Below are 24216 nucleotides of genomic sequence, written 5' to 3' on the forward strand. Positions count from 1 at the left end.
AAAACCACCCATGGCAATGCGAAGCCCCGCTCACCTCAACGCCAGTTCGTGACTGGAACGCCACTGTCGAGTTCCTCTCCCGCGACACGCAGTCCCTATCTGCCGCACTTAACTTCCGAGTCTGACTAGTTGCCGAGTTGGACTCGAACCCGATATAAAGTCCAGACCGTTGGTCAAAAAAAAAAAAGGTCCAGACCGCGCCCAAAGGCCACCCACAGCGCTCTCCGGCGCCCTCGAGCTGCAACTGTGTGACCCTTGATCCTCCTTGGTGCAACTAATTTAACTAAAATTTTAAAATGACACAATTTTTTAAAAAACTAGTTCATTTGTTTGAACTAAAGAGGGTCAAAGGGTATCCCCATGATCACCTCAGCTCCACGCCCACCACGAATTCACCGTGGCAACGAAACGTGCATGTTCCGACGCTTGCCCGTCAACGAAACGCCTCCGCGAATGCGACGAGGCGTCGTCGTCGTCGCTTCTCCTCCCGGTGGACCTCCTGCTCGAGATCGCCGCGCGCGCCGACGTCGCGACCGTCGTCCGCTGCGCCGCCACCTCCAAGCACTTCCGCGCCGCCATCCTCGAGCAGGGCTTCCGCCGCCGCCGCCGCCTGCTCAACGGCCGCGCAGCCGCAGGCTTTGATCCCAGCTCCGTCCGCGGCATCTCGTACAAGCTCACGGACAGGGACGAAGACGACATCTGTCGGTCCCACACCGTGCGCCTACTCCAGACCCCGCCATCCGACACGGCCATCAGCCGTTCCAGAGCGGTCAGCCTCTGCCTGGAGCCCGTGGCCTGGCGCGACGGCCTCGTCATCCTCCGCCACAGCCAAAGCGGGGAGCTTGCGGCGTGCAACCGCAACACCGGACACGAGGCGCCCCTCGGTGATCCCGCGGCGCTGGCCGTGAGCGATGACTACCCTCACGCCCTGCTCACCGTCGACGGCGGCGGCGGCGGCGGCGGCGGCGGTAGCTTCGAGCTGCTCGTCGCGGACAAGGATCTGCGGTTCCAGACCTACTCGTCACGGCACGGCAAGTGGGGCGCCGTCGTCCACGCGGCGGCCGCCGCAGCCCAGCACCACCTCCACCATCCGCCGTCCAGCCAGACAGCGCGCACGCGCGATCCCTCCAAGCACCCCGTGGTCATCAACGGGAACAGCGTCCACTGGCTATGCGGGTGCCGCGGCGGTTTGGACGCCGGGCGTCTGCACATCGTCGCTCTGGGCGTGGACACGGCCGCGGCGGGTGCAAGAGCAACCGTGATCGACCTGCCGCGGGGCTGCGTCAGCCGGATGATGGGCTTCAAGCACAAGAGCGGGATCACGCTGGCCGTCTCGGCGGACGGGAGGCTGAGCCTGGTGGTGTCGGAGACCCAGGTGATATCGATGTGGACGTCTGAGGTCGGGGATCCAGATCAGATCACGTGGAGCCGGCGGGTGGTGGTGGACAGGCAGGAGTGGGGCGTGCACGCGTCGATTCGGTTCGAGGGGTTCGGGGAGAGGAGCGGCACCCTGCTGTTTTACATGTCCTATGTTGGGCTCGTCCAGCTCAACCTTGTCACCAACAAGGCCCTCGTCGTGCTCCACAGAAAACACCCCTGTGCGAGTCGCATCTCACAGGTGTGCTTGCGCGAGATAAACCTGCCCTCTCTGCTGCAAACCATGAAACCTTTTCATTTTTCAAGTTGTTGCTTCCTCCGATTCTAAATTTTTGTCCTTGTTTTAGTTCGAAATTTAGGATATGAGATAGTAGTATCTAAATTCTGAATCACCTCCTGTCAGCTGTGATGCATCCTTTTTTATGCTGGTGCCTTGTCCGGAATGGTGGGTGTGATACTTTGGGGTAGCAGGGGAGACTTCGTCGCCTTTGGAACTGCTGCTCAGATATGATGACTAAGCAAAAGAAGTAAACAACACTACAGCTACATAGCACATATGCATTGGTAAACATTTTGCTGGTGCTAAAAATCCTCTATATCTAAGCAGAGGCAACTCACTGTCTGATTTTCCTGACCTCTCGTGAAGCCACGTCATCTTCTTTTCACAGCGCACGCGATTCTGTACCGACGCAATCGCGGGTGTCCCGTTCTCCTGAGGCACCGATGCAGTCGCACCTTCCCGCTATTTGGGCTTCGCCAACGTCCATAGTTGTTGGGCCAAGTTTTTAGCCCACCTATGCAGCAGAAAAAAAAAACTTCGATCCCCAATTCCCGATTTCTACTGCGCTTCGCCTCCAATCCGTCCTCCTCCCCCGTGGGCCTGCCGATTCCGTGGCCTGCGCAGCTGCGCTGCTTCACCTGCCCTGCCCCCATCTTCCCCCGTCTCGCCTGCCTGTGCGCTGCTTCGCCTCCCCGTCCACAGCCGTCGCCGTTTCTTCAGTCTGTTCGTCTACATCAGTATCTCCGCCGGCGCGGCCGATCCTCTCCCGCTCACAAATAATGCAGCCACCAATGCTCCAGAAACGGCCCCGCGTATCTAAGCATTCATGATTGGGGTCAGCTGAGCCGTCACCTTCTTCATCCTTTAAACCCCTGCCCGTGCCACCACCCACCTGCTCGATTCACCCAATCTGGCACCTGCCTTCTCATGTACTGGTAGGTCTGTTTGTCAATCTCTTATATTGGCTCATGCCTACAAACTGTTTGATGTTTTGCCGGTCCAGGATTTTACTTCGGTTAGCCGTGCTGCTCGCTCAAATTAGGAGTCATTGTTATGCAGAGCCCAGGATTTGATTCAATTTTGCATGTAGCACGCTGGACAACACGACCTACTTGCATCGGTATACCTCTATTTTTTGGTGTTACTCTTGCTGTTGTTACCGTTGTACCATCTCTGTTTGCATTGGATGAGCATATGCATTGTTTGTTGAAATTAGCTTATCTGGATGTTCTGCAACACGTTTGTTGACTAAACATCAGAACACCTGTACTTACTTTGAAGGTAGTCTACAAACGAAAAGAAAATTGTCTGCTTTTGCGTGTGTATGATTTGCTAATATGGATAGCACTGATAATTCTTCGAGTGATCCTGGTAGTCATTCAGTTTCAGGCAGATGCGGACACAGCTGCGCTGAGAATTCTTTGTGCACATGAGGTTCTAAACCGCATAAATATTAGATCATTCAGTTTACGGAACATGATGGAAGGTATGTAAGCATGACAAAGTTTCTCATTTTTTTAAATCCTCAATAGCATTGCATATTCCGGCCTGATGTGCGCTGAGTCTATTGCGGCTCAAACTTTGATCAGATTTTCTTTTCGTTAGTTAGGAATAGAAATTTCACGTTAAAACTTTATATGACACCCTTATTACAAGAAAATTGAAATTGTTCATTTCGAATGTGTTGTCACTGCAAGTCTTTAACTGCAGTACATAATCAAGAGTTTTTCCTTTATCCCTTTTCTGATTTATTTTTCTTCAAAACATGCAGGACATAACACAGCAAGCAACATCAGAAGTCAGCACTGCACTGCCTTCTACCTAAAATTAGTTATAGTGATGTTTGAATAAAATTATTGGTAACTATATTGATCACCTTTAATTTCTATCCATCAGACCTCTTACTAATATTGTTTCATATTTGTCCAATGCATGCATATGCATCTATCTGAGTGAATAAAATCTCTGCACTTTCTTCTCAGTTTTGGCAATTTCAGCTTGCTTCCAAATCATTACGACAAATCGACAATTCCAAATAAACCAACAAATCCCGCGGCAACGCGCGGGGTATTATCTAGTTCTAGTAAAAGGTGGAACACAAAATACTGGAAACATTTGTTTTGAGGGAAAACATTGAAGGGCGTAGTTAAAATGAAAAAAATAATCCTGGTGCAATAAAAGGTGGAACACAAAAGTCTGAAAACATGAAGGACGTAGTTATGATTTAAAGTGTGGAACACGACAGATGGCGACATTCATGTTAGTAGTAACAAATAATCTCGAGGAAAAACCCTCCCTAATCACTCCTGTTATTTCCTTTGACCTGGAGAGCTAAGGACAGGGGCAAAAAAATTTTACCAGTAGAAGGAAAACCAAAATGTTTGGTCATTTGAAATGATTTAAGCCTCAAGAGGTGTTGCAAAGAAAAAATAATATAAATCGACCAAAAATATTCTATACACCTATGCAATCCTTTACACCCTGTTCATATTTATCGAGAGCGGTGATAGTGCTCAGCAAGTCATCATTCATCTTCTTTCTGCAACACGGTTTAGTTGGTAAGTGTCAGCCTTCAGTGAATTTACTAGCTTACAAAGACCATAGAGCAATTCTATAGAAAATCAATATTCAAGAACTGTAATCTACACACTACTAAAACTCCTCTTTTGATTGAATGGGCACATCAAATTTTTTAGTGAATTCCTATGTGGTAGTTCTCAAGTGATCGTTCATACCTATACAGTACTAATCAGACAAAGTGTAAAAATAGCAACACAGGCTAGCTTCCTGTGATGACATGAGACGTATCAACACATACTGAATTGGTTACTCATCAGCTCATGGACAAGTTCTTCTTTTCTAGTGAAAAAACAAGTTAGGTGGTCCGTGGCCACGTTACTGACCTATCACCACTGAGCTCAAAGTTACTGTTCTCCACCACAGTTCGCAGATCAGAGAATGACCTGCAAAAGGTTTGTTAACCATCAGTTTACTCAACATACTAATGTAGACCATTTTTTTGCAAGCTTCTTGAAGTGTTGGCGATACACCTACTGTATTAGCTCGGCAAGCCTAGTATCAGCTGCAACCTTGAGAGGATCCTTGTCGTCAAGCAGTGACGCAGCATTCTTCAGAATCAAGCTGAATGTGCAGACCTACAGTGTGATTCCATCAAACATGTGGAGTACCAAAATCAAACCACCCATGGTGCTAATGCAAAGCCATTAAGCCACCGACCTCAACGCCGGTTCGCGACTGGAAAGCCACTATCGAGTTCCTCTCCCGCGGCACGCAGTCCCTCCCTGCAGCACTCAGCCGCCCCCTCACCTCCTCGGCGTCCTCGGCAGACGCATTCGCCGAAGCTGCATTGCAAAGTCACAATTGCCGAGAACCGTACAGACATAGCGGATCAAATTACGCAAGGACTAGCTAAGAAAATGGGGAAGTACCGAGAAGGGCCTGGGCTTTGACGAGGGTGTCGCGGGAGGCGGCGATGGGCGCGAGGAGGAACCGCGCCGACTTCCTCTTCTGCTCCCGCAGCAACTCCTTCGGCCCAGCTGCGCACACCAGCAAGAAAAGCAAGCATAGAAGAGACGAGTGAGGGAGCGCGCTCTATGGATAGTCACGACCACCGACAGGAGGTTAAATGAAGGATGGTGTCCGTACGGAAGCTGAAGGAGAAAGCGGCGGCGACGGGCCGGGCCGGCGAGGCCGCGAGGACGAGGGCGAGCAGCGCGGCGCGGCGAGAGGAGACGCTCGGAGGCGGCTGCGAGGACTCCCGGAAGGCGGAGGCGGCGGAGGTAGCGCGCCGGAGAAGTGGCGCCGGCGGCGTGCTGAGCGAGTGGATGGCGGGCGTCGGGCTCATGGTCGTCAAAGGATGTTGCTTGTCTGTAGGCCCTCAGAATCTCCGGCTTCCTCAGAGCAGTTTTGTGCTTTACGCACGCTAGTCCGTCTCCGACGGCGGCAAACGGACTATACCTATCACCCGTGTCGAAGTTCGTAATACGTACTCATTGATTACGCTTTCAAGACTCGCTCACGGGTTACATGCTTCCGCCTTCTTGCAATGCGGTCGTGTACCCCAGCTCTCGACACCTCGCGTCGCGTGGCACGGTGGCAGGCTTTGCGTGTCCCCGCAGAATAAACGGAAGAATACAATTATACAAATACTGGATGATAACCCGCGCATTTAGTAAAAAATGTCTACGAAAAATGTGCATAAATAAATAAAAGGAAAAATTGATTGCTAAAATGGTGCTCCACATATATGAATGAAACGAACTCAACGTATAGGTTCAACAAAATGCAAAATTAATAGAGAAAATCCCAAGTACAATAGCAAGGATGTAAATTGAAGGGTAACAATGTGAGCAATACGTCCTTTATTGGGCAGCGCATAGTTGAAAGTAGTGTTGGCACATTTTGCATTGCGACTAATAAGTAGCCATGAAGATGCATGTACATTGACGTAGGTTACAATAGAAGCTGATCATCTCTGCACTATCCATCTCGGCAAATCTTACAAACACAACATGATTGGGAGGAATCAAGGCACGTAGGTTTTCATATCTAGACCAAGCCAACAGTTTGCTGTATTGCAGCGATATGTTTTTAAATCACATGCCATAGGGGTGAGGTGCAAGGGAGAATCAACAAAATACACAAACTTGCAAGCCGTTTTTGTTCATTCAAGCAAATAAAAAAAAAGATTTAGGAACAAATAAGATGAATACTTACCAATATGCAGCCAGGAAGAATCAACAAAAACGCCAGCCTTAGCATCCAAGCCGGCCAGCACCCTGAGAGAGAAAGCCAACAAAAAAAACAACACAAACTTGCAAGCCGTATTTGTTCATTCATGTAAATAAACGAAAATAGATTTAGCAACAAATAAGGAGAGTATGCACCAATACGAAGCAAGTAAGAATCAACAAAGGACCAGCTTCAGCATCCAAGTCATCCAGCACCCTGAGAAGGAGAATCAACAAAAAAAAACACAAACCTTAGCATCCAAACCGTCCAGCACCTACAAACCAAAAATATGTGATATGTAGTAGACAGGATCTAACAGGGAATGAGAAAAGGAGGATTGGCTGAAGTTTAGACCGTACACGAAGACTTCGCAAGGAGAGGGCAAGATGCGGAGCCCTGTGTGGAGGGGACTTATGTGGGCAAACGTACTGGATGCCAGCATCAGTTTCTTGTGAATTTATTTCTTCTGAGAACGTGGGGATCTGGATGAGTGAGCCGGCGTTTGGTTTCCGAGGAATCATGGATGGAATAGGAAGAGCAAGGGAAGTAGGGAACGAACCAAATACTATGCCATTAATGACTGCTGTTGTGGAGTAACTGCTCGTTTGCTCGACAGAAGCGCGCAGGGAGAAGAAGCACAGTCTAATGGGCTGGATTATGGGCCGACGCAAATGCTTGTGGAGCCGACCACAGCTGGAAATCCATTGATGCACCATTTCGTCGAACAGGAGGCGGACGTGATCCACAAAGCCATAAGCTGTCGCCGCACGCGCAGGCGTCCTGGGAGATGGTCGCGTCACATCACCGAGAGAACGCGTGGAGATGTTGAGGGCGCGGGAGAGACGGGGAGCAGGGCCTGTGTGGGTGACGGTAGGAATGGGAGCGGCAGGCGGTGGTAGAGACGCAGGCACAACATGTGGCGGCAGAGACGCGGCTTCGCGTGGAGTGCGGACGGCGACAGCAGGGAGAGGGGTGGTGGCAGGAAGCCGAGCGCGGGCGTGCGCGAAGGGAGGAGGGCAGTAGGTGTGGCGCGGAGCGGCAGGGAGGTGGGCTCGCAGGGGGCTGCCGAGGGCGACGGCAGGAAGGTAGAATGGGTCCCGTGATTAGAAATTAGAAAATTCGAGAAAGCTGACGTGGATGCTGACGTGGATAGGCCGCATGTTCAGCTTGCTAAATTTATTGCATTTAGTGGATTTCAACTTTATAGAGTTTATATATGCGAGCAAAACCGGAAGCCAAATGTATTGGTGGAATCCACGACACCAACCAGCTAAATGCGATGGTTGTCGCGTCTTCAAAATTTGTTCTGTTCTCGCCTGTTGCTCCACACCTGTGAAAGCATTTTTGAAATCCGTCGACTCATCCTAGGCTCCTTGCAACAAATGTATCCCATCCAAGCATATGCCTTGCCAGAAGAGAGTTGTAATGGAGCATCTTCGCGCTGAGAATTCGAGCACCGGTGAACGAATGGTGCAAAATATCTTAGTACCATTATATTCTCTTCTAGACTATCTTACCATTGTGAATTCCAATTTGGCATCTTTTGCTCGATGTGGATGCCAGCGCGGCACGGGATGCTGCGCTCCACGTATTTTAGTTTACCATGAATAGGTATCGAGATCACTGCCTTTGTTCTTTTCCCTTTCTTTTTTGAGCTTGCTGCCTATTAGTGTCTAGTCATGGTGTCCAAGTCACAGCGTAAACAAATGCAAAGCAGAATGGCTCGAAGCAGTCTAATCATGACGGTTTAGATCAGATCTTTGGAATATTGTGCCCACTTTCCGGATCTGTTGCAACTCTCACTCTCGCAAGTAAACTGGGCTGCAAAGAAGAAAACTCCAACGGAAAGGTCATCACGTGTTACCACGTACTCCGTATAGAACAAGGCCATAAGCAATCTTGTCAGCGTGTATGAAAAAACGGTCATTTTACAGGTCATGAGGTGTTATCACGTTGCGGTGTGTAACAGGCAGGATATATACAATTGGATCGATACTTGAAGGTTCTGCCAAGCGAAGGGTGAACGGTGAGATATCCCGTTTAGCTCAGTGTGATAGTTCTCCGAGAGATCTCAATCCAAAGCGGACGTGGAATCTACGGTGCGATTGGGCGAGGCAATCTATCCGAAGGCCGTGATGCTCCTCCATGATACTGCCTTCATCCGCATTGAAGGTTTTTGTGCTCCACTCACCCATAAGTCTACACGAGAATACTGCATAAGAGAAGCATCTTAAATTTCAATTCCGCGGAGTACGTTGCATAAAAATTTGAGCCCACTAGGCTAAATATTATGGGTTTCAACCTCTTTTTCAGAAAAAAAATAAATGAGGCTAAAGATTATGTCATATTTGCGTTAGATATATTATCATCAACTTTGTCGTTTCTTCTGCACTGCACACTGGAGGTACCTTTTTGACGTCCGACATCTCTTCCGGATTCTGCCACATGTTAAACTCTTCCGCGACAAATTGTTCTTATTGTCTCCCTTGTTCGGTAGTTGCTGCAAATCTCACTCATTCCAAGGTGTAATGCATGTCGTCATCGCCACCTACTTCGAGCCTACTTGCCGAACAAGTTTAGGATGGGCCAGCTGAACACATACTTTTTTTGGCGGGGAGAACACAAACTTTCTTTGTTGCAACATTAGAAAGAATTGCCTATAAAATCGTCCACTCAGTTGTTTCCTCAAGTTGATTTGACAAATGATGTTTCCCTCAATTTATCTCCTAAACAACATGCCACAGTATTCCATCTTCATATAAAGTGCTTGTAAACCGTGGCTATGTTTTGCAAACTACCCTGACATAACAACCGACATATATCGAGCATGAGACAAAAGAAAAATCCCCTAATAAGCTGGGTTTCGTAGCTTGTTTTTGTGCTATATAAATATCCGTATAAATATTTGTTTTTTAGTTGGATTTTCGCCTTTGGAGGACAGGTTTGAATTGCGCAGGAGGAATATTCCCCCATCAAATACCGGACAAAATGCTTCCATGGCATATAATCCATTCCATGAAAGCATGAAAATTCCATTGATTGGAACACGTCTTGTGAAAAATTTCATTGAACACCCCTGGAGCTATCAAGGTTTGTCAGTCTCTTTTAGAAAAAAACAAGCTATGAAGCTCTCTCAATCCCCTCGTGCGCATACGAGTGGTGAAGGCGCGCGTGTGGCCGGAGGAAAATCCCGAAGCGGAAGCGGAGCCGCACCACCCGTTATCCACCCCCCCAAAACCCACGTCATTCATTATTGCCTCGCGGCTCCTTGCTTAGCGCGCCCCACCCAACCAACCCAGCCAAAGCCCAAACACAAACAGCCCCACCACCCCCCGGCCACCGCGCCCCCGTCCGTCGCTCGCTGGCTTCCAACGCACGCAGCATCCGAATCCGCACACGATCCCCGCGCCACTTGTCCGCGGGGGCATCCCCGTCCCGTCCCGCCGGCCAATGCCCGCCTCCCGGTGAGATGGCGCCGCCGCACGGCGGTGCTCCTCCCACCCTCTCGGATTCCCCCCACTTCATTTATTATTCTCCCCCCACAACGCCAACGCTCCGTCGTCGTCATCCGCAACCGCGCCCCTCGCCTATTTAAGGCGCCCCCAGCCAGCCGATATGCTCTGCAGGAGGCCGCTCGCCGCTGCCGCCGCGCTCCACCTCGCGCCCCTCTCGCCTCCCCTCCTCCTCTTCTTCGCGTCGTCGTCATCGTCCGCCTCCTGCTCCCCCGCCGCCGCCGCAGCAGCAGCAACTCCCGCTTCGGGTCATAGAGGTGAGCATTTGTGGTCTGGGTCGTTTTTCGTGTTTGAATTCTACGGTGGGATGCTTAATTTAGCGATGTTAGCGTGGCTATGTATCCCCATCTGAATTTGGTGGTCGTTTTGGTTGTTACGAGAAGAACGGTTTTGGCCCTTGTGTTGGATACTTGGATTCGCATCGGTTGATCGGAGAGTTTTGCTGAACTAAAGGTGACATGCGGATTAACCATTAAAAAAAGGGATGGATTATGCAGTTCGCATCTCGTTCTGTGATTGTATCGTTGTAATTGTCGAAATGTGCATTTTCCTTGTGGGATGGAACATTTCGATAATAAATGGAGATTCAGTTACTTTCGTGTTACGAAATTACGATCAGTCGATCACACCTAGAGTTTGAGTTTGGACCGAATTTGGTTGAATTCCAGATCGAGATATCAAGTTTTCCCACCAACCATACAGTGTAACTCCTCAAATGTACTTTGGCGTGCTCTTACTTGTTCTATAAACCTCTATCAGGCTGCAGTGCTGTAAGGATGGATACCGGTGCGGTGGAACCAGCATCAACGGGGACGATATGGTCAACACCGTCAGTGGAGCCGAGAAGCATTTCCATTGGGAAGCAGATATTCTGCAATAGATCACTAAACATGAGGAACATCACCGCAGTGGGATTTGATATGGACTACACTCTTGCACAGTATAAGCCCGAGACGTTCGAGTCCCTTGCTTACCATGGCACGATTGAGAAGCTTGTCAAGGATCTCAACTACCCTCAAGAGGTTAGTTGAACTGATACCTGCAAACTTCTTATTTGTAAACACAAGCAAGCCAATTTGTTTGTTCTTACTACTAGTTTTTCTGTTTTAGAGGTTAGGAATAGGAGCAACTGTGACAGATCTTTCAGTGCCAACAATATATGAGTAATTGATGGCACTAGTTACTTCTCCCATTTGATGTCATCTCAGATTCCATATTACTTGTGGTTTGCTGTTGTCTGTAAGATTCCGTGGTTCAATTTCCTCAATGGAACTTGCTCATCGTTGCATTGCATAGCACATTATCATAGCATTTCTTTACCTGCCATTCCCACTGTCCATGCTTTGGAGTTGTCTTGCTCTTAACCAAAGTGCATTATCGTAGTTATTGCTGTTTATCTTAGAGAGAATCACCAACTGCTGCATCAATGTAATAGCAAAAGCATCATACTATCAAAATCAGTATCTGTGTGTTAAGCAGAAGTGCAGTACTCTTTCTTAGAAAGGGCATTTAGTTTGTTCTCAGCACTGACAGTTTGATGCTCACATTTATGGGCCTGTTATTCTTGGAACTAACAATTTACAAGTTAGTGTTCTGAGTTTGATTTACTATTTCATCTTGCAGCTGTTAACATGGCAGTTTGACTGGAAATATATGGTCAGAGGACTAGTTCTTGATAAGAAGAGAGGAAATATCTTGAAGGTTAGCCGTTAGCAACTAGCCATAATACACATGTAGGATCTAAATCGAGAAAAATGAGGACAAAATGCAGGAAACCCATGTGGGGAAGACAGGGACATTTCTTTCTTTGTATTTAGTAGCAACACAGAGGTCATGCATCCATGTTTTTATGAAAACAGAGCCTCGCATTTAAGTTGATATCTGTTTGTTCTTAAATGATTCTGAACTAAGGGTATCTAGTGCTAACCTAATTTCTACCTTTTCTGTTATAAATTTTATTTATTTTTCACTATAAGATCACATGTTAGTTGAACCATTACCGTCCTGTTTCACATTTGATAGCCAACACACCCATACTTTGTAAGTTGTACACTGAACAGTGAACACTTCTCATCATGTTGAGATACTGATCGGCGTCTCTAACGAAAAAATGTTCGTTTAACAAGAGGCAACGAATTAATAGGCCTATCATAAATTCAGTTTCCACTGGTTATTCCCTACTGTTTTTCCATTCATTTATATGCTTAATACTGCAAGATATACATGTCCACTTGCTACTGTTGGTTCAATTTTTTTCATATTAGCTGGATCAGATTAACTATCATTGTAACGATGTTGGTCTGCATTATCAGATGGATCGGCACAAGTATGTAAAAGTTGCATACCATGGATTCAGGGAGATGTCAAAGGAAGAAAAAGTTGCTGCTTACGGGAATACATTGATTAGGGATTCCTTTGATGAACCTGATTATGCCCTTATAGATACGCTTTTCTCACTAGGTGAAGCCTATCTATTTGCTCAACTTGTGGATTTCATGGACAACAATCCTGGAAAAGTTCCTTCAGGCATCGAGTATGATCATTCTGATCCATATGTGTTTTTGACACCAAAGGCATTTGTTTTTTCAAAAATGATTTGAAAATGATTGGAGTGTGCCAAATTTGTTTGCCTGTTTGCAAGAATAGTTACTGTATGAATGGTTGTTTGTTTATTCATTTTTCCTTTCATCCTCAGCAAAGTTAACATGCGACCATCATGTCCATATATGTGAGGTGTCCAGGAAAAAAGAAGTCCTCATGAGAGCCTCATAAAAGTTTCAACACTATTTCCACACTCCTTTGCTCCCCTGATCGCTTGGCTATGCTAGCATTAACAAACTTATGAGCACATTATAGACAAAGTCTTCAGTGTGGGATTACAGTTTCTCCCATTCGCTTGCTATCCATCGAGACTAGCTTTCCTAATACGGCCTCTTTATACAAGACTGGAGGGTGTGAAGTTGTAAACCCCTCATGGCATGCCTTGTCGATAACCTCAGGGTACTCTTGTCTTTTCACATGAATCATGATCAAGGACTCCTCTGGTCCCTTGTTGTAGAGAACAAGATTCTGGTTCAAGACTCTTTTCTCCTTTACCAAAGATTCTGGTGTTATCATGATTTCACAGTCCTTGTTCTTGTTACTAGTGAGTTAATTATCCAACAAGGCTCTGGAATTATGTTTCTTTTCCGTGGGAAACCCTTTCTGAATCCAAGACTTGTGATAACCTGTCATGTTTCCGTAGGCTCTAAGCTTTGAACGTTATTTATGACTCACCTTAACCTTTTCATACGAGGTTATCAAAATAAAAGTGCACATGATCAATGTCTTCCACAATCGCACACAACATTGGCATAAACATGTGAATGAGTCGGTGACATTACCTCTTTTAGCGTGCATTGTTTAATGCAATTGAATTGAAAACAAACTATATCTTGAGTTGAAAAGAAATGTTTTCTTAAAAAAATAACCCAAGTCTCCAAGACTTTTATTTTAAAAACTACAAACAAGCTTTATTCCATAGATTTTGATTTGCATCTTCCATTGTTTTGTTGTTACAGTTATGCGCTGATGTATAAAGACGTGAGGTCTGCGGTTGACCTGTGTCATCGTGATGGAACTTTAAAACGAATGGTTGCAATGGAACCTGGAAGGTAGTTCAATTTTCCTTTTACTGCTCATTTTACACAACCATGCACTGGTGTTCTACATCATATAGGTACACCAATCAAAGTAAAAGATTCTAGGTACACAATCAAAATGAACTTTCTTTTACAATGGTCTGGTTGGTCTTTTTGTTATTTTTCCACGTGCCCATAGATTTGCGTACGTTTTTTTTCCAATGTTTATGATCTCGGTTAATTTTTGTATTCGAACTTGGCAGGTATATCAATGAGGACTTGGCAATTGTACCAATGCTTGAAATGCTTAGAAAATCTGGACGCTCAACATTCTTGGTGACAAATAGGTATGATGTTCCTTTATACAATTTCAGTGCTGAATGCTACTCCCTCCATTTCGGTATACCGGGCCGTTCTCGGTTTTCACCGTAACCAAGGTGTGGCCTCGTTTAGCGCTAGAATCAATTGGCTTGTGATTTTTCTGCAAGATCAGTTGGTCTCCCTCTGCTTTATAACTGCGCCATAACTAGTGCATGCAACTACCTAGCGCTGGATTGGAGGGGAGGAAACAAGACGTGGCTATTTTCTCGGGACGGAGGGCCGTAGTAGGTAGCTTTTCCCTTAATTAAAGCAAAACCGATGCCTACTTATTCCCGTAACTAAAGCGAAGCAGTTTTTTCGAGGCTGGCACGCGCTGGATCGCTTTGAACGAAGGAAAACAGGAGATCGGCCCCATAATCTGAAATCGGGATTTCGCAGAGAACAGCCCCATATACCGTGTTCTATAATTCTTGTCTCAAATTTGCCCAAATATGGATGTATCTATTCCTATAAAGTGTCTAGATACATGTAATATTTCGACAAGAATTATGGAACGGAGGGAGTAGCTTAAACATGTGGTGTTGCTTTTATGGTTTCTTTTCCCTAACCTGAAGCAGTTCAGCAAACTTAGATGCTGAACTTATTTTTTCACCGTGCACATTCCACATTTTGAGCTCTTAGTTTCTGTCTCTTACTATATGGAGATATGCTTGTTTATGCAGTCTGTGGGACTACACTGATGTTGTCATGAACTACCTATGTGGGCCATATATATCGGATGTAAGCTCAAATCACAACCGCAAGTGGCTCGAGTATTTTGATGTTGTTATAACAGGCAGGTTGGTATCTTCTGTTCTTCTTCTTCTTCTTTTTTCGTTAATCTATGCTTATATATCTGTGTTCTCCACTCAAACCTGTCCTTTCTGAACTTTTCAGTTCAAAGCCAAGTTTTTTTCATGATGATAATCGAACAGGACTGTTTGAAGTTGAGCCTGATTCTGGAAAACTTCTAAATGCTGATCTTCAGGCCAGTAAACTGATATTAATATCTATTCATCTCTGTGATCCTTTTGTAATATGTATTATCCTTTATGAAGATTGGAAGCCCAAGATCAAGTCAACATCAGTCAAAACCAATTCACAAAGTTTACCAGGTATATACCTGGCATGGTGCATATAGTACTTGTGAGCATATAGTGGCTTTCTAGATGTGGGTAAAACTCAAAGTCAAACAATCTTCTGCATTGTTTCTTTTTGATTGTGCAAATGACTACCTGGTCAATGAACATAATCATTTGTATTAGCTTGCATTTTGTGAATTTGCTTGAAACTATTGAACTATGTATTTTCGCTCAAGTTAGTGAGTTAATTGTTTTCCAGGGAGGCAATGTGGGCCATCTCCATAGACTACTTTCTGTTGCTTCTAGTTCGCAGGTGTCTTTCTGTACATATCATACAATTTGTTGTAGCTTTATTGCATGTTTAGTTGTCTATTTCTTCATTTGTGATTGGTTGCAAGGAGCTTCCTGTTTACTCCGAATGCCATCTTATATAATACATTAATCAAATCAAATAATGCAGCATCTTATCGTAATATAGATCCTCTATGTTGGCGATCACATATACGGAGACATACTGCGTAGCAAGAAAGTCCTCGGTATGTGCTATTCATTCTCTGTTGGTGTGCTGGAAATTGATGCCTTTTGTAAAATTGACAATTCTGATTGTGCAAAAGATTTAACAATGCTCTGCTGTTTACTAGATACATGTATTAAGTTAATTCAAGTAACTATACAGTATACACTGTTCGATGAGACCTGGGTGCTTTATTTCTCCTTGTCGCACCCTATGTTAATTAGTGTCGCTAATAGTGTCAAATTCAGTATGAAGGAGACACCAATGTTTAGTATAATAATCTGCCTGCTTCATTGGTGTCCTCTGAGTTGCTGTTTTTAAATAAAAAACTGTAAGAGATGCACGATTGCATTACAACAATATATAGATACATGTATTAATTTTCTCAAGGTGGGGCTCCTGAATGCGACCTTCGGGGGTCGACCACCCAAGCTGAGCTTGGTTCTCCCTCTGAGACAATTCTCCAATTTACTTCTCATTTCTCAAGTGATCATGTGCTGTGATCATTTTAAGGTTGGCGGACTATGCTGGTAATACCTGAGCTGGAGCAAGAGGTGAAGCTTCTTTCAGAATCAAAATCTACTCGAAAGGTATGAATGTATTACTCAAGTTGCTGATCGTGAAAAGGACTCTTAACAATGATATCATATATTAACTGGTGACACGCTATATCTGACTTAAGTTTGCATCGTTCGTAAATAGCAGTCTGTAGGATTTTCAATGTTTCATGAGACCTTGCTGTTGCACCACAATGCTGCCTTTAGAATGGCAGAGAAACGTGGCAGAACAGCCCTCTAATGGTGGTGAATTTCACACAACTTTTACGAAGAACAGTTGCATGTGGCTACTCAGGATTGCATGTTAAATTGATTATAATCTTGACCAAGAAAGGGTCTTCTGTGAGGGGAATGCACCTCTTTGACCTATAAATTCACCACTGATTAATGCGTCATTATGGAAAATGTAGGCAAGGCACACATGTTAAACAAAATATCTCATTTGCCCAATAATATGCATTTGAGTTTTGTTTTCTTCATTAAATCTATTTGTTGGGCAACCTTGTTGATGACCCTTTTATATGATGCCCTATTCAGGAGCTTAGACACCTTAGGATGGAGCGTGATTCAATTGAAGACACAATCCATCGCCTTGAATGGTCTCTTCAGTAAGTAAATGAAGTCTCATAAGTTTCCTCAGTTTTGATTCCATGCTGCCCTTTGTGATATTTTTCTACATCTTTATGTATGTGAATCAAACATTTAATGGAAGCAACTCATTGCATAAGCCTACACCAGATAGTACAACTGCTCAAAGATTTTGATATTTAAGACCACATGCCCTTTAACGGTCTAAAAAATGGCTTACCTAGGGTGCTAATACTGTATTGAATCCAAATAGAGTATGGTGGGTCCTAGTTTATCTTCCTTTGCGGGGATACATATGATGGCTAGGCTCCAGTGGGAGCTGACCAATTGAAATCACAAAAAGAAACGTGGTCTCCACTCCAGGAATGTTCTCAAAATTATAGCTGGCAGTGGCCATTGTCGTGATACAAGCTAATACAAATATGCAGCTAAATTTTGAATCTGTGCTAAAAAAATGTTGTAGTTGCCATTGGTCAAATTTTTGCAGAAAGGTTCTTTAAAGATAGCATGGTCGAAACTCAAAAGGCCCAAACATATTTCAGGAGGCATTTATATATATATCTGAGCCCATGATTGTCATGTGAAAAGATCATAGCTCTATCTAATCATATTGCACATTGGAATGTTAAGTTAGACGTTCGGTCACCTATAGTATCTGAGTCTGATGATTGTCAATGTCAGCCTCCAATAACAATAAGCGAAGCTTGTTATGTCCCTGGCCTGAGGACCACTTGTTTTTCAAGATAGGATATTTTCTTGGCTAGTTTTTTCTGCCAAGTGCCAACTACTGGCCGTGTACAGAAGCTTTTATTGTCAAATGCAATCCTTTTATGAAAACAGTTACTTCTGTTGATAGTTCTTATTTTTGTTTTACGTCATCAATCACTCTCTGACCTCTTCTTCTTTTTACCCTGAAGGCAGGGAGCCTGCCGATTTCATATAGATAGTTAAAAAAAAACCGGAGTCTGACCTCTTGTTGTACAGATTTGAAGATCTTACAGAGAATAGAAAGGAGAAGTTGTTCTCTGAGCATGACATTCTACTGGTAAGACCTTGTTCTGAGTTAGTCGTGTTGGTGGTATTTGCGAGAAATTGGTTGTCCCACATGAAGCAAAATGGTACCATCTGTTTCCTCGAGAAGAATGGTACTACTCCCTCCGATCCATAATAAGTGTCGGGCAAATCCCCGACACTTCTCATGAATCGGAGGGAGTAGCATCTACTGCACCATTTCATGCTTGACCAAGAAGAACACTTTATTAAAGATAACATAGGTTATCTGTCCAATATGACAGACTCCATTTGAAGCATGCAGTATCGACTCCAACTCCATAGGGCAAGAACATTTTTTTTTCTGCTGTGTAACTTGTTATTTTTGTTTCTTCTGGTTGCAGCAAAAGCTGAAGGGTATCCGATGCGTTCTCCGAGATGCTCAGCTGCAGCATCATCAGAAGGTAATTTGCCAAGTCACATAACTATGTGGTCCCAAATTAATCTTTGTGTATTGTAGTTAAAGTTAGGGAACTGTCATCCTTAATTCATCTCTAGCTTGCCTGCTCAATTATTATTTGTTCGTGTGCAGTTTCACAAGGTGTGGGGCCAGCTTATGAAGACTGGGTACCAAAATTCTCGGTTTGCCCATCAGGTCTGCTGTTACCTGTAAAAGAAGACTATGGACAGTCAGACATGTTTAGCACATAACTGAAATGTTCTACTTTTGCTTGTGTCCACAGGTTGAGAGATTTGCGTGCCTATACTGCAGCCAAGTTACAAACTTCGGTTTGTATTCTCCCAACAAGTATTACCGCCCGAGCGAAGATTATATGCCCCATGAGTTTGATGTGCTAGGCCTGTAGCTACAAGTTTATTCTCATGTTGAATTGAAGTTCCCCTTGGGAGACTCGGCTGCAGCAAGATTTGAGCATGAAATTATGATTCACTGAATAACAATCTAGTTTCATATATTACCACCTTAAACAAGGGATTAGGTTTTTCTGGTGAAGCTCCGTTCACCCACTGTACATGTTTATCTGAAGTAATTATAGCTGTTTATAGAAAATTCACATGTTTATCCTTTTGTACATGCCATATCATTAACAGAGAGCGATTGAAAGAAAAGTTGAGGGCTGATCATGTCCTAGCCTTGAAGCAATTGTCACACTGCTATTGTGTTTGCATCATTCGTCAATGCTCGTTTGGATTGAATGATAAAATAATTCCTTTCGTGGATTGGGTTCAAACAGTTTCTGGTAGGACTGTTGGCTTGGAGGGCTGCCGCCAATGTACTGGCATGTAGGGGCTGTTTGGATTGAGCCCCATCTAGCTGTACCAACAGTTTGGCATGACCAAATTAAAGACATGACCAAAATATTGACAAAGCTCCCTGGACTTTTCCCGTTGCCAAGCGCAAGAAACGGTCTGTTGTTAAAGAGTTTGAGAATAACTGTTCGATGCTTTTCTATACTTCGTTGGCCGCTTTACCACCTCCCATCAGATCTGCCAATATATGTTGTTCTCTAAGCTTTTATTCCAGAATGTTCACCTCTACCCTGCTTCTCAGGATTCCACCGCTTGGCTTGGAATCCCGTCGGGCATCTATGGTTTGTTGACGCTTCCTCCCTTCTGCCAATGAAAGTGGCGAGCGAATATTGAGCAGGGGTGCAAGCTTCTAGTCTTACTCCTTCAAAGAAAATCCCTGACCGCCGACCGCCTTGTAATCAGGGATGACCGCATGGAGCACATGCGCTTCACTCGCGGTGAAACAAATGAGCATCTTGTGCGGGCCTGCACCCTTGCAAGGGGAGTTTGGGATTGGGAGCATTGTGCTCATTTGGCTTTCCATTCCTTCTGGCCTGACAAATGATTTCTCAGCCCGGATCGGTGGAACAGAAGCATGCACGGCAAAGCCGTGGAGTATCGCCCTATGAATATATGAATGGAGAGAAAGAAACCATCAAATTTTGAGCGAGACGAGTCTATTGGTCATCTAAAAGTGGCTTACCTAGAAGGAAGATCGCGACCCAGAGACTGCTAGCTGCCAACTTGTTTTTTCTTCTTCTTCTGTGGCCTGTGGGGCTGTTTTTCTCTTTGCTTCTCTTCTGTTCTTCCTTCGTCAGTAAATATTTTTTATGCTAATAAAAGGAGAGGAAAACAAAATGACCAGAGTTCTTCCCAGCTTGAATGGTTCTGCATGATCCTACAAAGAACGCGCATTTGAATCATGTACCACAAAATGCGAACGAGGCGCAAAGATCTTTCGTTTATAATCGTTACATGGCTGCCGCAGACATGATCACATGAACCAGCCTTGTTTTTTCCTGTTATTAATTAACGGAAGGACGTAAACCGGCCTGACAACAACAAGAACCGCCTCCTCTCCCAGCCCGGCCCGGCCCACTTGCAAGTGGCAGCGCCTCTTCCTCCATCCGGCCATCCCCCAGCCACTAGACTCCAGCCCACCTCGCCTCAACCCCCTCTCCGATCCGAACCCACCGCCTCCTCCTCAGTCGCCGTCGACGCCACCATGGCGGCGTTCCTAGCCCGGCAGGCGGCGCTAGCCCTCCGCGCAAGGCAGACGGTGAGAAACCCTTCCCCCGGCTCCCCTTCCGCACCCGCCCTTCTAGATCTCCGCCGTCTGCCCACCGACTCTCAGATCGAGCCATGCCGCTCGGTGCCCTGTTTGCTGTGACGCATCTCTGATTCCATGGTCTCGGTTTCGCAGGCGCACCTCGGCCCGTCCGCGACGGCGATGCAGGGGCACCTCCGGACCTACATGAACGCGGGGGCGCCCAAGAGGTTCAAAGGTCGCTACCCCTCCGCCCCTTTTTATGATGCTATTCGGTGTTAAAGTTACTTTTGAAGGATTTGGTTCCTGTTGCATTGGTTGTGACGCACCATTTGTTGGCGTTCTATATGTTGGGAGCAATTGATCTGTTGATGGATTGTGGTACATACAGTAGTGTGGGACTTGGTCAATTGACGGTATATATGTTGAACTCCTTAGGATAGGTATTTGATGACCGGTTGTTTGTATCCAACATCCGATGTGTAATTCTCAAAGTTGTGCCACAATGTCTCGGCAAGTTTTAGGATAAGCTCTTCTGCTTTTAGAACTTTAAAGTCGATTGCTGATGATGGGATGGTCGTACCGAACTCTACTTCGCCTTATTCTTCCGAACACTGAATTCATGCTATACTTGAATTTCAATTCTCGTGGTGCCACACTGCTCTTAAAGTATTGTCCTCTTTAATGACCAGAGGACGAGGAGAAAGAACAGCTTGCAAAAGAGCTCGCGAAAGATTGGAATGCTAGTGAGTATTGTTTATCTGTACATAAAGCAATTTAATGACCCTTGCCTATTTTCCTTGTTGCTGCTTGGATATCGGTTGTTTTCTCATTTAAATTTATCTTGCTTCAGTATTTGAAAGGAGCATCAATACATTGTTTTTGACTGAAATGGTCCGTGGTTTGATGCTGACGCTCAAGTACTTCTTTGAGCGGAAAGTTACAGTTAAGTGCTGAATTTCACATGTGCTGTTATCCTTAGTGTAGTCAGGGGCTGACTGTAGTCACTTGCTTCTGTTGACTGTTTTCATCTTGCTTCATTGTAGATCAACTATCCATTTGAGAAGGGTCCTCTTAGCCCCCGTTTCCGTGGAGAGCATGCTCTCAGACGTTATGATTCTGGGGAAGAGCGCTGCATTGCCTGTAAACTATGTGAAGCTGTAAGTTATATTGTCTTCAGCCTTGCATTGTGAGTGGGGGTTATGCTAAAGCTTGATAGCGATACCAAAAGTAGATCAGTTAGCAAAGTATATCAATTTGTCTATTGCGAAAAGAAATTGAGGTTCTTTCGTCCATGAATCCATGAATACATTTTGATTCTTCTGCTTATATGAAAATTTTGAAACTTGCGCCGATAGTACTACTCAATGCAACGTTATAGTTGTGATGCTATCTTTTCAATATTAAATTGTTTGTTGAGTAAAGTATTAATATTGATGTTCCGTTCGTATTTTAAATAGATCATTCGTTGTAGATAGTGTGTCGAATCCTGGCGGTAACAGATTTTTCGTTGAGTACAAGGAAAACAGATCCCTGCCTTGAAACGTTTTACTCAAATTTTAAGTAGAATTGACAACAGCAATTATGGGCATGAACCAAACAGGAATGTCCTAACCATATTTTGGTCGAATTGGTCAGTCTGCATGCCCAACCACTGGTTCACCCTGTTCGCGTGCCGGTTCAATAAATAAGGACTATAGAACATAAGTACAGGTAGATTCCATTACTTTCCCTATATGGACACTGAAATCATCTTGTTAAGTTGGTTATTGGGCCAAAATTGATGCTCTGCCAACCCCCTCGACCTGGGTGCTATTTCTTCAGGTCCGGCTCTGTCCACACAGTGGGTGGTTCACCGGCTTGTCCCTTTTTTCTGAAAAAACGGCATGACTGGTCTTTAATAGTTTGATCTGAATTGAGCTGTGGAGCTACTGGTTCTTGTTTTTTCAGTCCGACCGGTGCTCCAGTCTGGTTTTAAAACTTTGATTCTAACAGGTTACTCCAGATTTGAAACCCTGATAGTTCTTGCTACCTCTTGAGTGTATGGTGTTAGAAGCTAGAACTTTGAGCTCTGAATCACTGGCAGCCTGGCAGGAAAAGCATTGCAGTTCTGTCCAATACTTTATTCAAATATTTGCTGTTCAATATTTTTTGTCGGAAAAATCTTTTTGAAAAACTTGGGAAACTTCAGCTCACTATTTAGTGGGGCTTCTGTATGAATCTAGCTGTATTGAACTAATATGCACGAGGCCCAAGAAAAAGGGGCGTCGTGTGTAGATTTATTGATATTTTGCAATTCAACACAAAAGGCTGAAATTTGTGAGGCTTCCTTGTGTCCATTAGTACAATACTAGTTTATCATTAACTTTGTCAAGGTCGAACACCAATAAACTTGAGAAGTAGCTTGCTGTAGTTGTACCCCGTGACGTTTCTAACTAATAGTCCCTCCGTTCCAATATATAATGCTATTTCACTTCCTTTGACCAAGAATTACTCGATTAACATGTGACTTATGTGATCCAAATCATAAACATAAGCAACTACTTTGGAATGTGAATATAATGATATCTAATATATGTCACACAAATTGTATATTAATCCCTGCGTTCCATACTCCCTCCGTTTCAGTCTACAAGGACCAACCAATAATTTACACTAACCAAGGAGTGTGTAGTTAGATGCTAGGCTAATTATCAATAAAACATGCACGCACAGCAATCTCCTTCATGCATATTGGAAACCAAAGTTTCATAGTAGTTGGTGTTTCCATATTGGAAGCCAAAGTTTCATAGTAGTTGTAGGTGTCATTCATATTTGCTTGTTTGATGTTTCCAAGACAAATGCGCTTTACAAAACCAAAAAGGGGGGGGGGGGGGGGGGTATGCCTTGTATTTGTAACGGAGGTAGTATGAGTTAGTGATGTTTCAAACTTTCTTGATTTTAGAAATATCGTTTGCTCACATGGCATCACATGTGATCAGATATGCCCAGCTCAAGCAATTACTATTGAGGCAGAAGAACGTGAAGACGGCAGTCGCAGAACCACAAGGTAATTGAATGGCTGCTTATTTTTTATGAGTTGTGTTAACTGTAAAATATGACACTGTGATCTACTGCTTTGATCTGCCATTAACCTCCATTGTGGTGATCAATTTTCTGTTGCAGATATGATATTGACATGACCAAATGCATCTACTGTGGGTTCTGCCAGGAAGCTTGCCCTGTTGATGCTATTGTTGAAGGGCCTAACTTTGAGTTTTCGACTGAAACTCACGAGGTTAACTAGTAATTCTATTTTTATGGTGTTCTTTCCACATTTTTATGGGCAGGAAAAAAATATAGGGAGGGCCAGAACAGAAGGGATGATTTATTTTTGGGGGGGGGGGGGGTCGAAACATACAAATATGAAGCTTATGTGATGAAATTACAAAGCCTATACAAGGACTTAAGTAGAAATTTCAATTCTCTGGCCCTGGCCCCTGCCTCCGCCACTGCATAATTTATGGGAAATCTTTCCTTCTATGGTGCAGGAACTTCTGTACGACAAGGAGAAACTGCTTGAGAACGGCGATCGCTGGGAGACAGAGATTGCAGAAAACTTAAAGTCTGAGGCCCTTTACCGTTGATTTGCCCCCTTATTGCGATAAACAGGATCTACCATTTTCCCTGTTTTGCTCAAGTAGCGCATAAATAAGCGAATTTGTATTTTAACCTGAAAACCAGGTACCTTGTTTTTGTACCTCGGCTCCATCTGTTGTACTATGCTCCAGGGTAAAGATGCACAGCATGTTCAGCATGTTTTTAACTTTGATGGCATCGTGAACAAAGCATTTTAGTCAAGGAGGTCCCATTTCCTTGTCAGTACATTTTCTGTATTTCTTATGAATGGTCGATTAATCACGGGCTATGAACTTACCTGGTGTGTGCTCGCGTGCCTGCCTTCTGCAAATGCGAAGGCCTGTATGAGAGAAATATATTTGTTGTCAACCTGGAGTTATATATTTGTATG

At 44.6% G+C, this 24216-nt stretch overlaps 4 protein-coding genes and 1 long non-coding RNA gene across 9 annotated transcripts; 4 read left to right on the top strand and 1 right to left on the bottom strand.

Moving 5' to 3' along the window:
- The first annotated feature begins 10 nt into the window (after window positions 1-10).
- LOC106865926 lies at window positions 11-3638 on the top strand. The gene is made up of 5 exons (XM_024457907.1): window positions 11-40; window positions 374-2592; window positions 2661-2777; window positions 3041-3143; window positions 3429-3638. Exons 1-2 carry the CDS (start codon window positions 11-13, stop codon window positions 1703-1705), a joined length of 1362 nt encoding a protein of 453 aa, XP_024313675.1. The 3' UTR covers window positions 1706-2592; window positions 2661-2777; window positions 3041-3143; window positions 3429-3638.
- Window positions 3639-3931: 293 nt separating this feature from the next.
- LOC100836593 lies at window positions 3932-7315 on the bottom strand. 4 transcript variants are annotated; one of them, XM_010230833.3, is made up of 9 exons: window positions 6969-7315; window positions 6769-6875; window positions 6395-6625; window positions 5324-5778; window positions 5107-5214; window positions 4895-5019; window positions 4712-4812; window positions 4561-4620; window positions 3932-4196 (listed from the first exon to the last, which is right to left on the bottom strand). In XM_010230833.3, the coding sequence occupies exons 4-9, from the start codon at window positions 5520-5522 to the stop codon at window positions 4112-4114; spliced, it is 678 nt and encodes a 225-aa protein (XP_010229135.1). In that variant the 5' UTR covers window positions 5523-5778; window positions 6395-6625; window positions 6769-6875; window positions 6969-7315; the 3' UTR covers window positions 3932-4111. The 4 variants fall into 4 exon arrangements, with proteins under 4 accessions (XP_010229135.1, XP_024312262.1, XP_024312260.1 ...); XM_024456494.1 differs by having other exon boundaries at window positions 6769-6891; XM_024456492.1 differs by having other exon boundaries at window positions 6769-7315.
- Window positions 7316-9699: 2384 nt separating this feature from the next.
- On the top strand, window positions 9700-18794 carry LOC100836904 (cytosolic purine 5'-nucleotidase). Of its 2 annotated transcripts, XM_003558625.4 has the most exons (17): window positions 9702-10178; window positions 10681-10943; window positions 11545-11622; window positions 12234-12454; window positions 13482-13574; window positions 13805-13888; window positions 14585-14701; window positions 14799-14889; window positions 14960-15016; window positions 15243-15296; window positions 15462-15519; window positions 16011-16087; window positions 16592-16662; window positions 17627-17687; window positions 18037-18096; window positions 18225-18287; window positions 18376-18794. In XM_003558625.4, exons 1-17 carry the CDS (start codon window positions 10025-10027, stop codon window positions 18496-18498), a joined length of 1725 nt encoding a protein of 574 aa, XP_003558673.1. In that variant the 5' UTR covers window positions 9702-10024; the 3' UTR covers window positions 18499-18794. The 2 variants fall into 2 exon arrangements, with proteins under 2 accessions (XP_014752875.1, XP_003558673.1); XM_014897389.2 differs by lacking the exons at window positions 18037-18096; window positions 18225-18287; window positions 18376-18794 and having other exon boundaries at window positions 9700-10178; window positions 17560-17631.
- LOC112269768 lies at window positions 13898-14450 on the top strand. Its single transcript, XR_002961733.1, has 2 exons — window positions 13898-14150; window positions 14215-14450. It is a non-coding gene; the product is annotated as an uncharacterized LOC112269768 (long non-coding RNA).
- Window positions 18795-20057: 1263 nt separating the features above from the next.
- LOC100845125 (NADH-ubiquinone oxidoreductase subunit 8) lies at window positions 20058-24122 on the top strand. Its single transcript, XM_003558652.4, has 8 exons — window positions 20058-20219; window positions 20364-20445; window positions 20900-20953; window positions 21061-21152; window positions 21254-21367; window positions 23189-23256; window positions 23373-23484; window positions 23738-24122. Exons 1-8 carry the CDS (start codon window positions 20166-20168, stop codon window positions 23831-23833), a joined length of 672 nt encoding a protein of 223 aa, XP_003558700.1. The 5' UTR covers window positions 20058-20165; the 3' UTR covers window positions 23834-24122.
- The last annotated feature ends 94 nt before the right edge of the window (window positions 24123-24216 follow it).

Source organism: Brachypodium distachyon, chromosome 1, assembly GCF_000005505.3.
Source record: "Brachypodium distachyon strain Bd21 chromosome 1, Brachypodium_distachyon_v3.0, whole genome shotgun sequence".
In the NCBI taxonomy this organism is placed as follows: Eukaryota; Viridiplantae; Streptophyta; class Magnoliopsida; order Poales; family Poaceae; genus Brachypodium; species Brachypodium distachyon.

Bases quoted from the DNA above. Each gene is read 5' to 3' on its own strand.
- LOC106865926 (XM_024457907.1), top strand. From the start codon at position 11: ATGGCAATGCGAAGCCCCGCTCACCTCAAC. The intron at 41-373 runs GCCAGTTCGTGA...TGATCACCTCAG, and splicing joins GAAGCCCCGCTCACCTCAAC to CTCCACGCCCACCACGAATT.
- LOC100836593 (XM_010230833.3), bottom strand. From the start codon at position 5,522: ATGAGCCCGACGCCCGCCATCCACTCGCTCAGCACGCCGCCGGCGCCA. The intron at 5,020-5,106 runs GTACTTCCCCAT...TTTGCAATGCAG, and splicing joins CAAAGCCCAGGCCCTTCTCG to CTTCGGCGAATGCGTCTGCC. The intron at 4,813-4,894 runs GTCGGTGGCTTA...ATCACACTGTAG, and splicing joins AGTCGCGAACCGGCGTTGAG to GTCTGCACATTCAGCTTGAT.
- LOC100836904 (XM_003558625.4), top strand. From the start codon at position 10,025: ATGCTCTGCAGGAGGCCGCTCGCCGCTGCCGCCGCGCTCCACCTCGCG. The intron at 11,623-12,233 runs GTTAGCCGTTAG...CTGCATTATCAG, and splicing joins AGAGAGGAAATATCTTGAAG to ATGGATCGGCACAAGTATGT. The intron at 13,575-13,804 runs GTAGTTCAATTT...CGAACTTGGCAG, and splicing joins GTTGCAATGGAACCTGGAAG to GTATATCAATGAGGACTTGG.
- LOC100845125 (XM_003558652.4), top strand. From the start codon at position 20,166: ATGGCGGCGTTCCTAGCCCGGCAGGCGGCGCTAGCCCTCCGCGCAAGG. The intron at 20,220-20,363 runs GTGAGAAACCCT...TCGGTTTCGCAG, and splicing joins CCCTCCGCGCAAGGCAGACG to GCGCACCTCGGCCCGTCCGC. The intron at 20,954-21,060 runs GTGAGTATTGTT...ATCTTGCTTCAG, and splicing joins CGCGAAAGATTGGAATGCTA to TATTTGAAAGGAGCATCAAT.